General features: G+C 38.7%; 1 gene segment (V, D, J or C); it reads left to right on the top strand.

Moving 5' to 3' along the window:
* Window positions 1–7,522: 7,522 nt before the first annotated feature.
* Window positions 7,523–8,456, top strand: LOC108318613. The segment is given in 2 exon segments: window positions 7,523–7,617; window positions 8,017–8,456. Coding segments are annotated over 2 exon segments (381 nt in total).
* Window positions 8,457–17,807: the final 9,351 nt, after the last annotated feature.

Genomic DNA, 17,807 nt, shown 5'->3' with positions numbered 1-17,807 from the left:
GAACAATCCTGAAAATGATGGATGCATAAATGCAGTCTTACTGGTTTGACAGCAATTTAATATATAATTAGAGGACTACACACCAATTGGAAAAACTGCCATTACTGTACTGTTTCTCAATACTACCAAATAGCCATACATCTGCCATCGAGATTTATTGTAAACATTAAAATAGTCCCGTTGTATAAATGGTCTTTATTTTCAAATCTACTTAGACCCCCATGTTAATAAAACTGATTGAAAAAAAAAAGATAATCAAAGTTATTATTCTTAATTCTGTCAATATGATGCATTACATGGATTAATTATGTAATGTTATAATAACCTTGTACTTCTGAAATATATTCAAGTTGGGCATGACAGATTATCTGAGAGAGGCAGAGGTAAATCTTCCTTTTCTTTTGAATGTTTGTGTCCATGTTTATGAGAGACACTGACTTTAGTTTTTCTACTTGAAATATCCTCAATAGTCTTTTGATCTTATCAATTTTATTGTACAGTTGTCAACGTAACTTATCAAACTAGACAATGAGGGATTAGAACATGAGCAACACCACTCCCAAGGCTCCTTGTGGTTATCAAGATGATGGAGGTGATAGAGAGATAAACCTGAGAAACATTTCAGTGAGTTGACAGGACTGAAGTCTTCACAGCAGATGGCAGTTGGTTTTTGAAAATTGCTTATATGTGCAACTATATTTCCCTTTATAATTTTTACTCTTTACTCTGTGTGTAGAAAAGCATATTTTATCCTGCTGTATCAGGGCATTCGTGTTTTCATTTCTTTTTATAAATCTGAAATTCATGTTTATTTGTGAATTATCATGTTACTTAAACATTTTGTACCTTGCTGTTCTAGCATTGAGATTTTGGAGTACTATACCGCTGACATTGAATGGCAAACATAAACATAACTACTAATAGCAACTTATGATCTCAATAGAAATCATACTGGTTGGGGTGGGGAAATTGTGCATATTATGAAGAAAGGACGAGCATTAGAAATAAATGAAATATTTCTTAAGATATTTGATAGCTTAAGAAATAGCTTTTCATATCCTTCATATTTTCAGAAAAATATTTGAGGTGTTCGTGTTCTATTTCTGAATTAGATATCAGAGTAATCACTGTGCCGACTCAGCTTCTGGTCTCCAAAAATAACTGGATCAGCTAGAGCTGAACAGTGACTCAGAATCCAGTTTAGTATGCTGCGATTCTTACTGTGTATGCGTCTGTCTGACTTCACCCTAACTCAACGGAATTGGTCTGAGACAGAGGCCTCACTCACAGTTAGGACCTGAAGGCTGAAAACATTGCACAATCACCTGCATTGGTCCTCCTCACATGACAGTGCAGGTCAAGATGTGAGCCGTTGTGATGCTACTTAAGTCCAGCCTGTGCCCTTCTCGATAAATTTAAATCTTGGTGATTCAAAAGATGGATTATTTGTAAATATACAGAGCACATATCAGAACAGAGAGGCCCAGGCACCAGCCCACAAACACCTCTTCTGGTTTCTAACTACTCATATATTTTGGCTATTTCTTGCCCAAGATCTTTTTGTCCTTAAAACCCTAGACCTTTTATTATCAACTTTATCATTATATAACTCACATAGCATACAACTCAACAACTTAAGTTGTACAACTCAGTGGTTTTTAGTGCATGCACAGAGGTGTACAGTTATCGCCACCGTCATTTCTACAGCATTTTCATCACACTCAAAATAAACCTTGTGCCCATCAGCAGTTACTCACCTTATCCACCAGCATCTCGTGTCCCCTGCCTCTGGCAATCAGTCAGCTACTTTTTCTCTATAGATACGATTATTAAGAATATTCCATAGAAATGAATCATACTCTATGTGATCTGTTGTGACTGGTTTATTCCACTCTGCATAATGCTTGCAAGGTTCCTCCATGTTGCAAAGTGTGTCAGTACTTCAGTTATTTGTATGGCCAAGTAGTATTCCCTTGCATGAATACACCACATTTTTTTCATCCATTCCTCAATTGATGGACATTAGGGTAGTTTCCATGATTTGGCTATTTCAATTATGATGCTATGAAAATTCACATGCAAACTTTTATGTGCACATGGGTCTTCATTTTTCCTGGGTATATGTCTAGGGGTGGAAGTCCTTCCATTAAGGAAAGAAACGCATTGGAAATAAAGGAAATATCTGTTAAGATATCTGAAAGCTTAGGAAATAGCTTTTCATAATATTCATATTTTCAGAAAAATATTTGAGGTGTTTGTGTTCTATTTCCGAATTAGATGTCAGAGTAATCACTCTGCTGACTCAGCTTCTGGTCTCTAAAAAGAACTAGATCAATTAAGGCTAAGCAGTGACTCCGCCTGACATGGACAGAACCCGGTTTAGTATCCTGCGATTCTTACTGTGTATGCACCTGTCTGTGCCCCCTGGCACAGGACAGGCGTCTGCCTCAGCCATGTAGAGAATGGACGTGAGGAGCTCAGCTTCTCTGCCTCTTACTGCACCGGCTCCAGGTCAGGAAAGAGATTATGAGGCTCCCACATGACGAGGAAACAGCCTTTCTTCTCATTGTCAGATGAGCTCTGAGGGCTTTTTGGCAACTGTGAATTGTGACTTCTCAGAGGAACTCATACATTTGAAGTGTGACGTATTTAATCTCAATTACATCATCATTTTTCATGTAATATTTTTTTCATTTCAGCTGCCAATGGGAACATTGTGGTGCCCAAACTTACAACTTCCAGAAAAAGCTTCCAGACAGAAGCTGAAAGGCCATCATCAGCTGAGAGGCTTTGACGATATTAGTAGCTGGCTGAATTGCAGTTGACAAAAACCAGGACAGGCTCTGCCTCTTGTTATTTATATTAATCATGATCTGCACCTTGGTGTCCTTGCCAGGATTAGTGACAGCGGGTAGACTGATTTCATCCCCTCAGTCAGAGCCTGGAGGCTGAAGATGCAGCGTATTGCTACTGTCAACTACATAGGAGCTTGCCTGTCACAGTGTGAGAGCCACGGACAGTGAGAGGACACTGGTCCACTCCTTTCTCTTGTCAAAATGACTGATGTCTAAGTGGGAAATCTAATGAACCCCTCAGAAAGGACCTTTGGATACTACTTTGTCCCATGATGAAAGACAGGATCCAAAACCATACACATTTGATGGGAATTTGGGCTCATCCACTTAACATCTGTGTGGCTTTCAGGACATTACTAAAACTTTCTTTGCTTGATTTTCCCATGTGTAATAATAAAAAATAAAGGAATATCTACACCATAGGGTATTATAAGAGTTGAATACTTTGAGTGTTTATAAATAGTAACCATTCGATAACATGTTATCATTATCATTTTGCTCCAACCTGTAATTTTATACATAATATTTCTCAGCCTATTTTTAAATTTGAATCATTTCATAATTCAAAAATTGCTTTACAACTTTTTTCTGTAAAATGGTGAAATGGCTTATTTGGAACCAACCTGTTAGGAACAACTACAAAAAGTTGAACAAAAATCGAAAACATGTTTAAACGCATTACAGCAGCACCATGTCTTAGAGTCTGATTATTTTTGATGTTTTATCCTTGACATCCTCCAAGCCCCTCTTCCTCCTTTTTTCCCTGCCAACATCTCTGTAAGTGCTGGTAAGAAACTCTCCACAACCCTCCAGCCCACAAGGAGAACATTCCCTCAGTCTCTCCGCCTACCAACTCTAAGAGCCTAAACTCTGCCTCTTCAATCAGGATTGCACCAGCTCGTGCCCATCCCACACAGGTATTTTTTGTGGGAACAATAAACACTCTCTCAAGTTTTCTTGGCCTCAGCTTAATAATTATTAATTAGGAAACAGGCCCATCTACCTCCACAATAGGGCATTACACATACCAACGCAGCCGGTCTTCAAGGAGACAAGAAAAGCAGGGAAACCTAGACAGGTGAGCACCAGTTTTGTGTCATCAGTGTCCCTTGAAACATAAGCAGGCTCAGAAATAGAGGCCCAAGGTTGAGAATCTGAAAGAAAGGAGGGGCTGAGAGGCCTCAGAGCCCCGAAGAGCTGCTTTTTCTTTCTTTTCTTTTTTTTTTTCCCTGAGACCGAGGCTCGCTCTGTTGCCCAGGCTGGAGTGCAGTGGCACGATCTCAGCTCACTGCAACTTCCTCTCCTGGGTTCAAGCAATTCTCCTGCCTTAGCCTCCTGAGGAGCTGGGACTGCAGGCACACATCACCATGTCCAGCTAATTTTGTATTTTGGTAGGTTTCACCATGTTGGTCAGGATGGTCTCGATCTCCTGACCTTGTGATCTACCCGTCTCGATCTCCCAAAGTGCTGGGATTACTGGCATGAGCCACCGCACCCAACCAGAGCTTTCAAAAATATCCTGTGGCAACAAGTGAAAAATTATCCCTAACGACTGCAGAAAAAGAGGGATCCTGACACACACTGAGGTCTTGAGGTGAAATCTTGCTAGAGAAACATACCAGGAGGAGGATGACCAGGAGTAGCAAGGCTCCATCACGCTGACACCCAGGCCCAAAGTAGTGCAAACTTTGATGGCATTAAGTTGATACAGCCCTCGCATTTCATTCTGGAAAAATAAGAAGTAAATCCTCTCCTGAGTGTGAAAATCATTCCAGAGACTAAAATTGTTTCTAAAGTATCAGTTTAAATCGACATCAAGTATCAGTTTAAATCTAAATAGATATTAAGTGTATTAAACATAGTATGATTTCAATCAACAATACTTAAACATACAAAATGAAGAGGAAAAAAACAGGCAACAGAAAGGGGCCAAAAGAATTTGCAGATATTGGGCCAATAGTATAGTATATGCTGAATGCATTCAATGACAAGTTCAAGAATTTTAGCAGAGAATCAGAAACTATAAAAAGAAATCAAATAGAAATTTCAAATATCAAGTATTTCAAATCAAGAACTCAACAGATAAATGTAACTGTAAATTTGACAGTTAAATTTGCCCTCACAAATGATCTGGTGGAAGTTTGATTAGGCCATGTGGCAATCTGTAATAAATAAAAAGAATAAAATCTTTTCTAGACAAATATGGTAATGTGATTTAATTGTGAATTATTATCTTGCAAATTGTAAATTAATTGATCGTCAGGTGAAAGAAGCAACACTCCTTCCATTTTAGACCAAAACGTGTGAGAATTTCCTGACCAGAGAAAGAACAGAGAGGAGTGGGCAAGAGGAGGAAGCTGAGTGATGAGGTGGCAGCAGGGACCCTTGAATCCGCGGGAAGACCTAAATTCCGCAGGCTTCAGTGCCTTGTGTAGAACCAAAGGGCAAAGTCATTTACAAAACCTTGCTTCACCTATAATCCCAAAACTTTGGGAGACTGAGGCAGGAGAATAGCTTGAGCCCAGGTGGCAAAGGTTGCAGAGCTGAGATGGTGCCATTGCACCCCAGTCTGGGCAACAAGAGTGAAACTGTCTCAAAAAAAAAAAAAAAAATAGAAATAAATTTTTAAAAAGCATTGCTCTCCGTCTTCAGACACAGCTTCCTACACAGTTTTGAAAAAGAATTTGAATCATTTCGTAAATATTGGAATATAAATATTCCATAAATTCTAGAATGTACTCCATTTAGAGAAGACAGAAGAGGGGTTCTCCCTGCTCTACAATCATCTGGAGGGCGCTGTCCTGCTCTGAATTTGAGCTCTAGCCAGAGCTGAGAACATGAAGACCTTTCCCTGTGCAGCCATCAGCTGCGACCCCCAGCACTGCCGGGAAGCTGAGAGAGGCCAGAGGCACAGACATGGTGGAAACAGCCCACAGATGACGACTGGGAAACAAAACAGTGAAGCAAGAAATCAGCGACTGAACCGCTGTGGACCTCAAGTCTGATGACCTTACGGTCACTCCGTTGCTAACTAGAGAGCGTTGGGCAGGAACATATTGTGTGGCCTCCACAACACTTGGAAACCAGACATGAGGAAATCCCAATTCATAGGTATTAACATCTGAGAGCTACCTACCACTCGCTTATGTTTCCAGTCTTGGATAGTGCCTGAAAACCATTTGTGACTGTTTTAGGCATCATAAAAAAAAAAAAAAAAAGCTAGCAAGCAAACAAACAACAAAGCATGTTTGAGAATATGCAAACAAGACGTACATTATTCACTAGGAACAACAGTCAAGTACCAGGAAAAAACAGCAGGTGTCTTGCCACAGTTGACCACAAGAGGGGGCACGTGCACAACAGCGATCCTAGCCAGAGGGCTCTGGGATCCCGGACAGCAGTTGGCCCGGAGTCCAAGCTGGTTCTGGGTATTATTACTATTATTATTATTAATTATTATTATTATTACTACTACTTAATCATCCCAGTTCATAGCTTACAATTTTCATGCAATAATTATTTTACATCTCTTCGCACTGCCTCACGCCCCCCCCCACGCCCCGCCCGCGCCCTCCGGCCTCCAATTTAGAATTTTAAATGGTGCTAGACTCTTCCTCAAGATTGAGACTCTCTTTAATAGAGATGCTTTACAGATGCAAATTTTTTTTTCTCACAAAAGATAGCTTTGCAGGACCATTTCAGGATAGAGAAAAGAAACATACTTTAGGTTAAAATATTTTAATTTTCTTCCTTGTTGCGTCATGTTACACCAGAGTCAGGTTGGAAAGTAAGTCATGATATGTAGGGTTAAATAAAACCCATCTGATGAGAATTTAGTTTGTAGGGCATGACTCCCTAAACCCCTTAGATTGGAACTGGGCAAGGTAAAAAAAAAAAAAAAAAATCATAGCTTAGTCCTCATCTTCATAAACACAAAGAGAATTATTACTTGTAGACATTCAATAAATTATCTGCAATCAATTTAAGAAAAAAATCCTTCAGAATTACAGGAAATTATAGAGGACAATAATTTGAATCCATAAGCAGAAAAAAAGGCCTCAAAATAGTAAAGGAATGGGGAAAAAAAAAAAAAAACTAGACAAAATAAAAAAAATTTACTTCATTTTCTATGACATTCACTTCTAAGTACAAACAAACTATTGTGGTAGATGTCAGAAAGACAGTTACTTCGGTTAGGATGGGAAAGCAGTTATTGATTGGGAAGATGTATGAGAGAATTATTCAGAAATTTTGAAATATCCTATAGTTTCAGATGGATAGTGGTTTATCTCAATGAAAAAATAAAATAGCCAAACCTAGATTCCTCTAAGAAAGTTCTAGACAAGAAAAAAGAATGAAGCAATATTTATGGAAACTCAGCTTTATCAGAGACAAGCACAAAATGTGCCTGGAACAGTGCTAAAGAACTGTTGAAAAACAGGTGGGGAAAAGAAAGGAAATATTATAATATGTCCCTTCTCCTACTGAGGCAACACAGATTTTATCTTGGTTAGTTTTCCTTGAAACACGAAGGATATTTTATGTCTCTTTGCCCACAAGAGAGGTCCTCTTCCTCCTGTTGTCTCTCTTGGAATCACTGTACCCACCAGCGGATTTGCATATTGTCGCCTAGAAAAGATCCTCCTTGCGAGTCTGAGATAATGGCCCAGCATTGCCTTGACTGATCAGGACTCCTCAGTGCACCTTCTCACTATGAGGCTCCGTGCTCAGCTCCTGGGGCTGCTAATGCTCTGGGTCCCTGGTAAGGACAGAAGATGAGGGAAGAGAATGGGGAGGGGGGGTAAGCTCTGGGGGCCCCACTGCCTCTCATGTGTCTTCTGTTCTGCCCACGTGTTAGATGTACAGGTCTTGTCCTCTAGGACAGGGAATGTGAGGTTTAGATCTGTGAGAGTGAGGAGGATTCAAGAAGAAGCAAGTAAGTGCCTGTGCTCTGGTGAAGATTGTCACACAGAAAAAGGGAGATGTCGGTGACTTCTAGAATCCTCTTTGTGGCTTGCAAATCTTGTATTCTTTTTTCAAATGGAATATGTTTGGTGTACAAACACAAATAACAAACAATTATATAGCCTGAAATAAGCAACAAATGAAAATAACACGTGATATTTGTACATATCTTTGCACTTCTTTCTGTTTATTTTAGGATCCAGTGGGGACGTTGTGATGACCCAGACTCCACTCTCCCTGCCCGTCACCCCTGGAGAGCCAGCCTCCATCTCCTGCAGGTCTAGTCAGAGCCTCCTGCATAGTAATGGAAACACCTATTTGCATTGGTACCTGCAGAAGCCAGGCCAGTCTCCACAGCTTCTAATCTATAAAGTTTCCAACAGGGCCTCTGGGGTCCCAGACAGGTTCAGTGGCAGTGGGTCAGGGACAGATTTCACACTGAAAATCAGCCGTGTGGAGACGGAGGATGTTGGAGTTTATTACTGCATGCAAGGTACAAAAAATCCTCCCACAGTGCTACAGCCCTGAACACTAACCTCTCTGCTTGAAGTAGCCCAGCTGCTCACGCGCGTTGTTTGTCTGGGGAGGAGCACAGCAAGTTCTCTGAGTCTGTGCATGAGGAAAATGTTGGACAACTCAGAGGAATAGACTGGTCTCATGAATCCCTTTGTTACATCTCAGGTACTAATCATGTGTGAGCTGCAACAGCTTTGACATGACAAAAGCAGTAGGAGAGTGGGGGAGGTTCCCATGAAGCTGCTGCTGATTCATGATGCAACTGAATAAAAGCTCATTTGAATCCTCCTTTCTTCATTTGCCAATTGAAGTGAATCAGCATAAGTGCCAGGCAGTTGACATAAGTTTTTGGCAACACATGCTGAGTGCCTCATTTTTATATTTTTTATCTGTTTTTATATATTGTAATAGGATAATTATTTGGTAATATTTAAAAATCAGTATTTTCCACCTTCCAAGCTTTCTACTCTCCTTGCTTATGGCTTATCTCCCTATGTAATAAAGGCACTGTAGACAAGATTTTACACTAGTTGTAAAATGTAGCTCCCCATTTATACTGGAAGCTGGTTGGGGGCAATTAGCAAAAATCTTGGCTTTTGATTGCCTAAATAGACTTTTGTAAATTAATATCAGATACAAGATCTAAATGCTAAAACTCTTTGATTTGCCTTGATTACCTCTTATGATAGATCATAAAAGGAATTCTTGAAATTCCAAAAGTTGAGTTTTAAAAGTAAAAGCATACACTGGAACATGCAGGGCATGGAATTTACCCTATACACCGCTAGAAGAATAGAGGATGATAACCATTTTAAGACTTCGAGGGTACTTTAGGAATGGGAACATGCAAGGAATTATAGTAGACATGAGCTATTGTGTCTATCATATTGGGCAATCTTCCTGAATTTTAACTTACATTTGGTGAACTTCAGATGGCAGTGGGTGTTGCAGGTTGATGACATAAACCTAAAAACAAGTCCCAATGTATTTCTTGTGAAGAGTCACAGAGTTGAAGAGACCACTGCCTGGCTTCCTGGATTGAGCCTGTGCAACTGCGAGTTTCATGGGAAAGTGATGAGAAAAGGTGTTGAGGTTTGTAATCACCAAAGGTTTGGCGAAGTTCCTGTGCAAAGAGACTCAATCCCATTCAACTCAGCATGAAGAGATCTTCTATAACTCATTCTGCGCCTATAGCAGAGATGATATGGTCAGGTTTCTGGGTTTGTGTGGAATTCTGGTGATCCCTTTTTAGAACAAAGCCATTCCTAAATAATTCAAAAGATGGGCAGTAACTTGTTAAGAACATTCAAGTACAAGTTTTTGTGTAGATACATGTTTTCCTTTTTGTTGGGTCCACACGTAAGAGCTTCCTGGATCATATTGTAACTCTGTGTTTAACCACTTGAATTGCAGCCTGTTTTCCAAACCTGTGGCACCATTTTTCGTTTCCACCATCAGTGCGGAGATTCTATTTTATTGCCAATCTATGCAATGGAAAGAAAAAACCTCTGAGTGAGGAGGTATTTGGAAGAACTAGAATATATCTGGATGTAAGAAAATAAATCCAAGGTAGCTTTGAGATGCCCATTAAATACTTTCAAAATTTTTCCTAGTCTTGCCAAACCTGGGTCCATATTTTTACTACCCAGTGAATGGTACTCATGCCCAGTGGTGTTTGGGAATGGTCCCAGGAGGTGGAAAAGTTCCTTCAGACAAGGAAGAACTGGTTCAAGATACAAACTAAGGAGACCTAATCAGAATGAAAAATGGAGAGCTGAAGCATGTGAAATGAAAATTTCCTATAGAAAGGAGATAACATTTAAGCAAGAATGCCTTGTTCTTCAGGCAGTGTGTCTGTTCTTAGGCTCTTGTGCTCTGGACTAGTGCGTAACATAAAAGGACCAAGCACAGACATCTCTTCCTCTCACTGATGAACTTTTTGTGTCAGTTGTTGTAATTCCTCATATACAGTAGAATGATCTTGAGAGGTTTGATGTTTTATTTTTAAAAGTTAACAAATGACCATTGTGAGTGAATCCCAAGCAAGACAGAATGGGAAGAAACTGAAGAAACAAAACAGAAACATATATGTCATATTTATTTTTTGTTACACCTATATACATCTATAATTTGAAATTTCAAAGTCAAGGGAAATACTGGTTATTAAATCTTACCATATATTAAAGTTAGCATGATGGTAAAACATGTTATTGCCCTTGAATTATGATTCCTAGTTTTGCATGAGTAATATTGTCATTGTTATACTCGGATTACTACAATTAATTTACTATGTATTATATGCCTTATATTTGAGGAATTTTTCCTTTAGAATGACTGCATTTATTGGGGAGGGATAGCATGGGGAGATATGCCAGATATAGGTCATGGGGATGGAGGCAGCAAACCACATTGCCATGTATGTACCTATGCAACAATCCTATATGTTCTTCACATGTACCCCAGAACCTAAAGTGCAATAAAATATATATATTTTTTAAATTTTTTAAAAAAAGAATGACTGTATTTATCAACACATTTTTAACTTACTTGGATTAACTTTGAGGTTTTGTTGATTTCTATCCCCACCAACAGACTTTTACAATCACAAACCACAGCTTCCTCTTCTTGAACAACCCACTTTATTTCATCTCTTTATCAGCTGCAATAAATCTTTCAAGGGTTTCCACTTTCATAAATCCTTATACATATTATAATTTATTTGTTGTTTCAAATAGAAAATTTTCTTCATGTTTTATTTCCCTAGTTCAATATGAAATGCATGTAATTTACAATCACAAACATAATAGTACAATGATGTCAATTTTAATGTGCCATAAGTTTTGGTTGGTTGGTTCTGAATCAATAGTAACTAGATGCCAACTCATAAATACAGAAATAATTTGAAAGTAGAAAGTCTAATTGAATCTGGGTAAAGTATACATGGGAGTCTTATACTATTTTGGCAAATTTTCAGTGAAAGGAAATGAGTCTCAGATGTGGTTTTAAACTTGGACTTGGGACTTTTGAGTTAAAATTAGAATAAGGTAAGACTTTGGGCAGATATTGAGAAGGAATTATTGTATTTCAAGTGTGAAAAGGACATGAGATTTGAGAGAGTCCATATGTGGGATGATGTTGTTTGTAAATTTGTTTCTACCCAAATGTCATGCAGAATTGTAATCCCCAGTATCTGCCATGAGTTTTGGGTGATTGGTTCTGAATCAATAGTAACTAGATGCCAATTCATAAACATAGAAAGAATTTGAAAGTAGAAAGTCTAAATGAATCTGGGTAAAGTATACATGGGAGTTTCTAATCTAAAGTATAGATTTCTCATATATAGGTTTAGCACTCATGAGATGTTTAGAAGATGTTCTTGGTGCTGTTTTCATGAAAGTGAGTTCTCATGAGATCTGTTTGTTTAAAAGCGTATGACAATTTGTTCTCTCTCTTTTGCTCTTTCTCTGGCCATGTGGTGGGCCTGCTCCCCTTTAGCCTTCCATCATAACTGTAAGCTTCCTGAGACCCTCCCAGAAGCTGAACAGATGCCAGCACCATGCTTCCTACAAAGCCTGAAAAACTGTGAGCCAAGTAAAATTCTTCTGTTTATAAATCATCCAGTCTCAGATATTTCTTTATAGCACTACAAGAATGTCCTGATAGATTTGGTCTCTCTTTTTTTTTTATAAGGACACTAATGGAATCAGATCAGAACCTCAACCTTACGGCCTCATTTGACTGTAGTTACTTTCTTAGAGACCATCTCCAAATACACCCACATATGGAGTTAGGACTTCAAATTGTGAATTCTGAGGGAACACAAATATTAAGTTCATAAAAGCTTATTTTCTTTTCTTGACTCCTCAAATACTTGCTCTCTTGGCATATTTTACAGTCACCCATGGAGGCGATATGGCTCTTTTCTAATTAATAGATACTATGGTGAAGCTATTGACACTCCATGTACAAGAGAATTTGGAAGAAATATTGTAACTCACACAAGGGAATCTTGGGGAGAGCAAGATATGCACAAGCTGGAATAAGCTGGCTTAAGTTAGACAGAGGGCTGAGACTTTATAGTTGGACTGGAGATATGTTATCTTGCATTGCTGAGGATCTATGAGGTTTGACTGTCCTGCAGGCAGTTGCACAAATATGTGCACAAATAAAGTGGAAGGTGGGGATTGAAAGCTGCCAGTGATCAGACATCAAAAACGGAGTCAGAGTGTGTACTTCATAGTCCCTATTTGAAGGTACATGGTACCTTACAATATCAGCTTTTTATATTTTTTCCAGCTTTGTATATCTGTTTTTAGCAGTTCAGCATGAAATAAATTTATCTGCCATTTAACATAGTAGGAGTTTTTGGGGGAAATCATAATTTAGTAAATAATGTCAAAGAAACAGTATTTGGGGAAACATTGTATCTACATAATTAAGAGATGTAGCAAAATTACAATGATTGTTAGTAATTTTTTAGTGTTTAATACATTTGAAAATTATAAAAATTTTATAAATATTTAATCACTTAATTATTATAATAGTCTTATACTGTAGTTACTTCTTTATTTTCCTTTATTAAAGATGAAAAAAACAAGATAAAAATGTGTAATTCATTTGCCAAATTTACACAAATGTTAAGTGTAAGAGCCAAAACTCTAACCAACAGTATGTGGTTACAATCTCTGTGTTCTTTGATCACAGAAACTAGCATTTCAAAGTCTCTTTCACTGAGCTTTCTACCTGATTTCATCAAGTATGCACGAATGACTTGAACAAGATCACATCGTTGGATCGTTGCACTGCCTTTACTCAGTTTTGTCACACAAGAGAGGCAAGTTTTATGTTGTTGCCAATAGCAGTACGCTGCATCTTCAGTCTGCAGGATGCTGACTGTGGGAGTGAAATCTACCTCAGACTCATGGTCACTCAACCATGCAGGGACAGTAGGGTTCTGGATGGTGGCTTGCTCTCCTCAAGCTTTGTCCAGAGCTTGAAAATTGACAACTCATGAACACAAAGAAGGGAAAAACACTCACTGGGTCTTCCTGAGGGTGGAGGATGGGAGAAAAGAAAGGAGCAGAAAAAATATCTATTGGTTACTGGGATTAATACCTGGATGACAAAATAATCTGTACAATGAATCCCCATTGCACAAGTTCACCTATGTAACAAAACTTCAAATGTACCCTTGGACCTAAAATAAAAGTTAAAAAATAAAAATAAATAAAACTGAGGTACATAATATCCTAATTAACATCGGAATTTTTTTTAATCACAAAAGCACAAATGACACTGAGGTTAAACACATCCCATTCTATGAGTTTATCATGTTACATAACACTGTGAGTGCTACACGAGAAATTAAATGCCACAGACCAAAATCCGTACCAAACATTCAACTTACAATGAGAAGAAAGCAAGTTTCACCATCATGTGGCACCTCCTCATAATCCTTTTTGTCATCTGGGCTCAGCACAGCAGGAGGCAGAAGAGTTGAGCTCCTTATGTCCATTATGTACATGGCTGAGGCAGACAGGCACCTGCCCTGAGCCTGGGAGCAGCCCATTGATGATGTCTTTGATATGCAGCCAAATGCTCTATGGAAGTCATCCCAGCTTGAGATATTTTGGAGCTTCTTGTTCCAGAACAGATTATTTCACAGATGTCACACACACACGGATGCTTCCTCCCCAGTGTCTTCAGTCTGTAGGGGGACTATGTGGACACCCCTCACTTAATAATACAACAAAACACCAGGCCATTTCCTCAGTCCTCAGCTGCAGGTGGTCTTGTTCTGGTGATGACTAATGCAAGTGATCACAAGCATGTTATATGAACCTTATTAGACCATGATCATTATAAATAATAATAGCTGATACAGCTATTAATTCAAGTGGCTTGAATACAGTCATTTTCCTTGTGTGAACCTAATCTGGGAATGTTCCATACAAAATAGATCAAGATTATAGATCAAGGTCAGTTGCCTTACTAACAGAACTTGGGGATTTAGAGTTGAGGGAAACAATGTAAAAGAAGAATTTGGAGAATTTTATACAAAAGCCATATTGGCTATAGCTGAGAATAAAAAAAAATGCCCTACAGTCTAAATTCAAGGAAAAATAAATAAATAAAAATGGCAAAGAATTAATGAAGGAAGTTTACATTAAACTGCCTCAAAAGATAATGAGACTTTAGATCAACATAGAAGACACTGTTAAAAACTCATTATTTGTTGTTTGATTTGATGAAGTTGCTTAAAGGGATAAAAAGCGCAGTTTGGGAAAAAAATTTAAAAACAGAGACATTTGATGCAGGAACCCCAAAAAGAAGCTGTTGCTTTATGCTATGTGGAATTTTGACTGCTGAGTGCTTTCTTGCTGAAAGAGAGAATCTGCAGCACTGTCTGTCAAGTGTCTGCATCCTAGTCCTGTCTCATTATTGTTCACAAGTCTTGAGTGGGATAGGAGACAGGTGCTATTTAGGAACTATGGGCATAGAGGCTCAACTGCACAGATTCTGATTTAGATGGGGAGATCTTGGACTTTAACTTACCACCATCATGGGAAAATGCTTGTAGATGTTGCAGATGAAAATTAGTATATGTTGCATACAGTAAAAATGTGGATTGATTTAAACAAGTGTAGAGATTTGCCAACTGGATACTCCAAGATGGTCATAATATCTTCCATCTTATAAATTCTTCTAATACTGTGATGTTGATAATTCCCCTATTGGACATAGTAGCATACTTTCCCCACCCTTTGGAATCTTAGTGAACCTATAATTGTGATAGAAGTAATAAGAGGTTATAAAACATCTGCCTGGTACTCTTGGGAGTAGCCAAGCAGGAATATGTAGAGATTCACAGCCTCAGCTGAGGACTCATCCTACAGCCTGAATTGGCTACCTTTGAGATAACTCAATTCTCAGCTGCTATCTAACTACTTCCACATAAGAAATCCCAAGCAGAAATCTTGGTCAGCCCAGGAAACCTACCATAGGACAGGTTGGGAAAGAAAGGACAGAGGTAAGTAACCTTGAGATTCAATGTTTGGACTCTTTCTACGAAGACTAAAGACAAAAGGACTGTGAGAAGGTATTGGACTTGAGTTAGCAGCTCTGATTTTTACAGAGGTATGGTATGTATGTGTGCACACATATTCCATTCTTCTCCCAGGCAGTGGCTCCTTGGATTTTCTGCCTACATTTAGAACAAGGGTTGCTGTGGCCATGGGACAGGAAATTTGGCTCCACAGCTGCTTCCCTCCACCACAGCACTGTGACCTCAGCAGGTTTTATCTTCTGTGCTGCTGAGCAAATACACCTGGGAATATTCATAGTCTGTCCTATGAATTACACAAGCTTTAAAAATCAATTGTTTTTTTCTCTTTCTTCTTTTTTGCCATTGTTAAATTTAGCAACTAGCACAGTGCCTGACTCACCATTAAGACTCAATATGTGTTTGCTGCAAAAAGGGTAAAAATGAAATTGTATTTCATCTTTCTCAGAAAAACTCAGGAATCAGAGAGGATCTATTTGTGCACTGAGCCACCCTCCATAATTATTTTAGTCATGTTATATAGTGATCTTTTATGAACAATGTAATGAAAAGGTGAATGTGGATTATTTTAATTGTCTGAATTATTTCATGAGTTTTAGGGTATTGGCTGTAGGTTAATAGAAAGAGGAACATTCACCCATTTTTCGACCAAAAAAGAAAATGTGGGGACTGCTGAACCAGAGAAAGAGCTGAGAGCACTGGACGAGAGGAGAAATGGATAAGTGATAAAGGAACATGTGTTAAGAACACTTGCCAAGCTCCAAACAACACAGGGATGGCCTTTTGTGGAACCAGGGTGCAAAGTGGCAAAAAATGGCACCACTCCCAGCCTTCACATTCTGTAAGCAATACAGATTTGAAGTGACAATCCTATTGTAAATATTAGTTTAACCCTCTACAAAAATCCAGGATGTACTTGGTTTAGGAAAGGTAGAAGAGGATGTCCCTTCCCTCCATTGTCATCTGTTGGCACTACACTGCCCTCGTGAGACTGTTATATGAAACAATGTTAATGTCTAACTATAACTGAGGACTTGAAACCCAGTTTTCTGTATAATTCTCACCCTTATCCTCCCAATACATCCCAGCGGAGCTGAAGAATGCCATTGGGATAGAAGAAGGAAACTGACCTACAGGTTATGGCAGGATGATTACAAAGAATATGTGATACAGGCTCAGACTGACTGAATTGCTGTAGGCCCCAAGTCTCATGAAGCTGCAGGCACTCCCTTGCTAATTAGAATGGTGTTTCAGCAAAATATTGTCTTCAGACATGATGGGGAAATTCTGATTTGGAGACCATTGATATTAAACTGAAAACCGTATGTCACTATTTAATGTGGCCATACTCTTGCATAGTACCTGAGAACCAATTATGATTTGTTACAGGTACCAAAAATAAAACATGAATGAAAATGTGCAAGAAACAATTAACAATTACCCTAGAAATGACAATGTCAAATAACAGAAAAAAATCCCTCAGGTTGTCTCTCACACTTCACCACAAGAGGGGGTACATACGAAACAGTGATCCTAGATGAAGATATGTGCATCTCTGACAGTAAAGGCCAGACTTCTTCAGGGTATTATTGTTATTACTACCTTTATTATCACAATTTCTTCACTCTGTTTCAGAGCTTATCCTTTTCATCCAGCAATAATTTTATATATCTTGTTTCTGCTCATTCATACAGCCGACCACATGATCATAGGGCAAATAATATCTATTGAAACTCAGAAATGACAAACCCGAGGGTATTTAGCTGAAAACAAGTTCTCCCTATCACATACTGTTCCTAAAATAGAGTGTAAGTCTGGAAAAATAAATCAAAAAGAAAATACATATTAGAAAGAGTTATTTGTGAGAGTCTTTCTAGTAAAGGAAAGGAGTGAGGACTAGGCTTCTCGAGTGTGGTCTAGATATCAAAATGTTTTAAAAGGACAAGATCATGGTGTCTCTTTATCCAGGTATGAGAAATTCCAAAACCTGTAGGCCCTCCCAAGGCTAGCTGTCACGGCTTTGAAGACATGCAGATCAGACCCACAATTGCTCATATCCACAGTGACCTCCTGGCTCCAGATGTAGCATTGGCATGCTCTGGCTTTCCAGATCCTCAGAACTGCACACAAAATCTGCCAATGACTAAAAAGACAATGAAAAACAGTGGGTTTGATTGATGCATACATCAGTTTTTTTCTTTGAGATGGAGCGTCACTCTGTCACCCAGGCTGGAGTGCAATAGCATGATCTCGGCTCACTGAAACCTATGCTTCCTGAGTTCAAGCAATTCTCCTGCCTCAGCCTCCTGAGCAGCTGGGATTACAGGTACCCACCACAGCGCTGGACTAATTTTTGTATTTGTATTAGAAACAGGTTTTCACCATGTTGGCCAGGCTGATCTCAAACT

The sequence above is a fragment of the Cebus imitator genome, unplaced genomic scaffold (assembly GCF_001604975.1).
Source record: "Cebus imitator isolate Cc_AM_T3 unplaced genomic scaffold, Cebus_imitator-1.0 Scaffold222, whole genome shotgun sequence".
NCBI classification, from domain to species: domain Eukaryota; kingdom Metazoa; phylum Chordata; class Mammalia; order Primates; family Cebidae; genus Cebus; species Cebus imitator.
The sequence above is the reverse complement of the archived record's forward strand: the minus strand, read 5'-3'. Positions and strand labels throughout refer to the sequence as shown.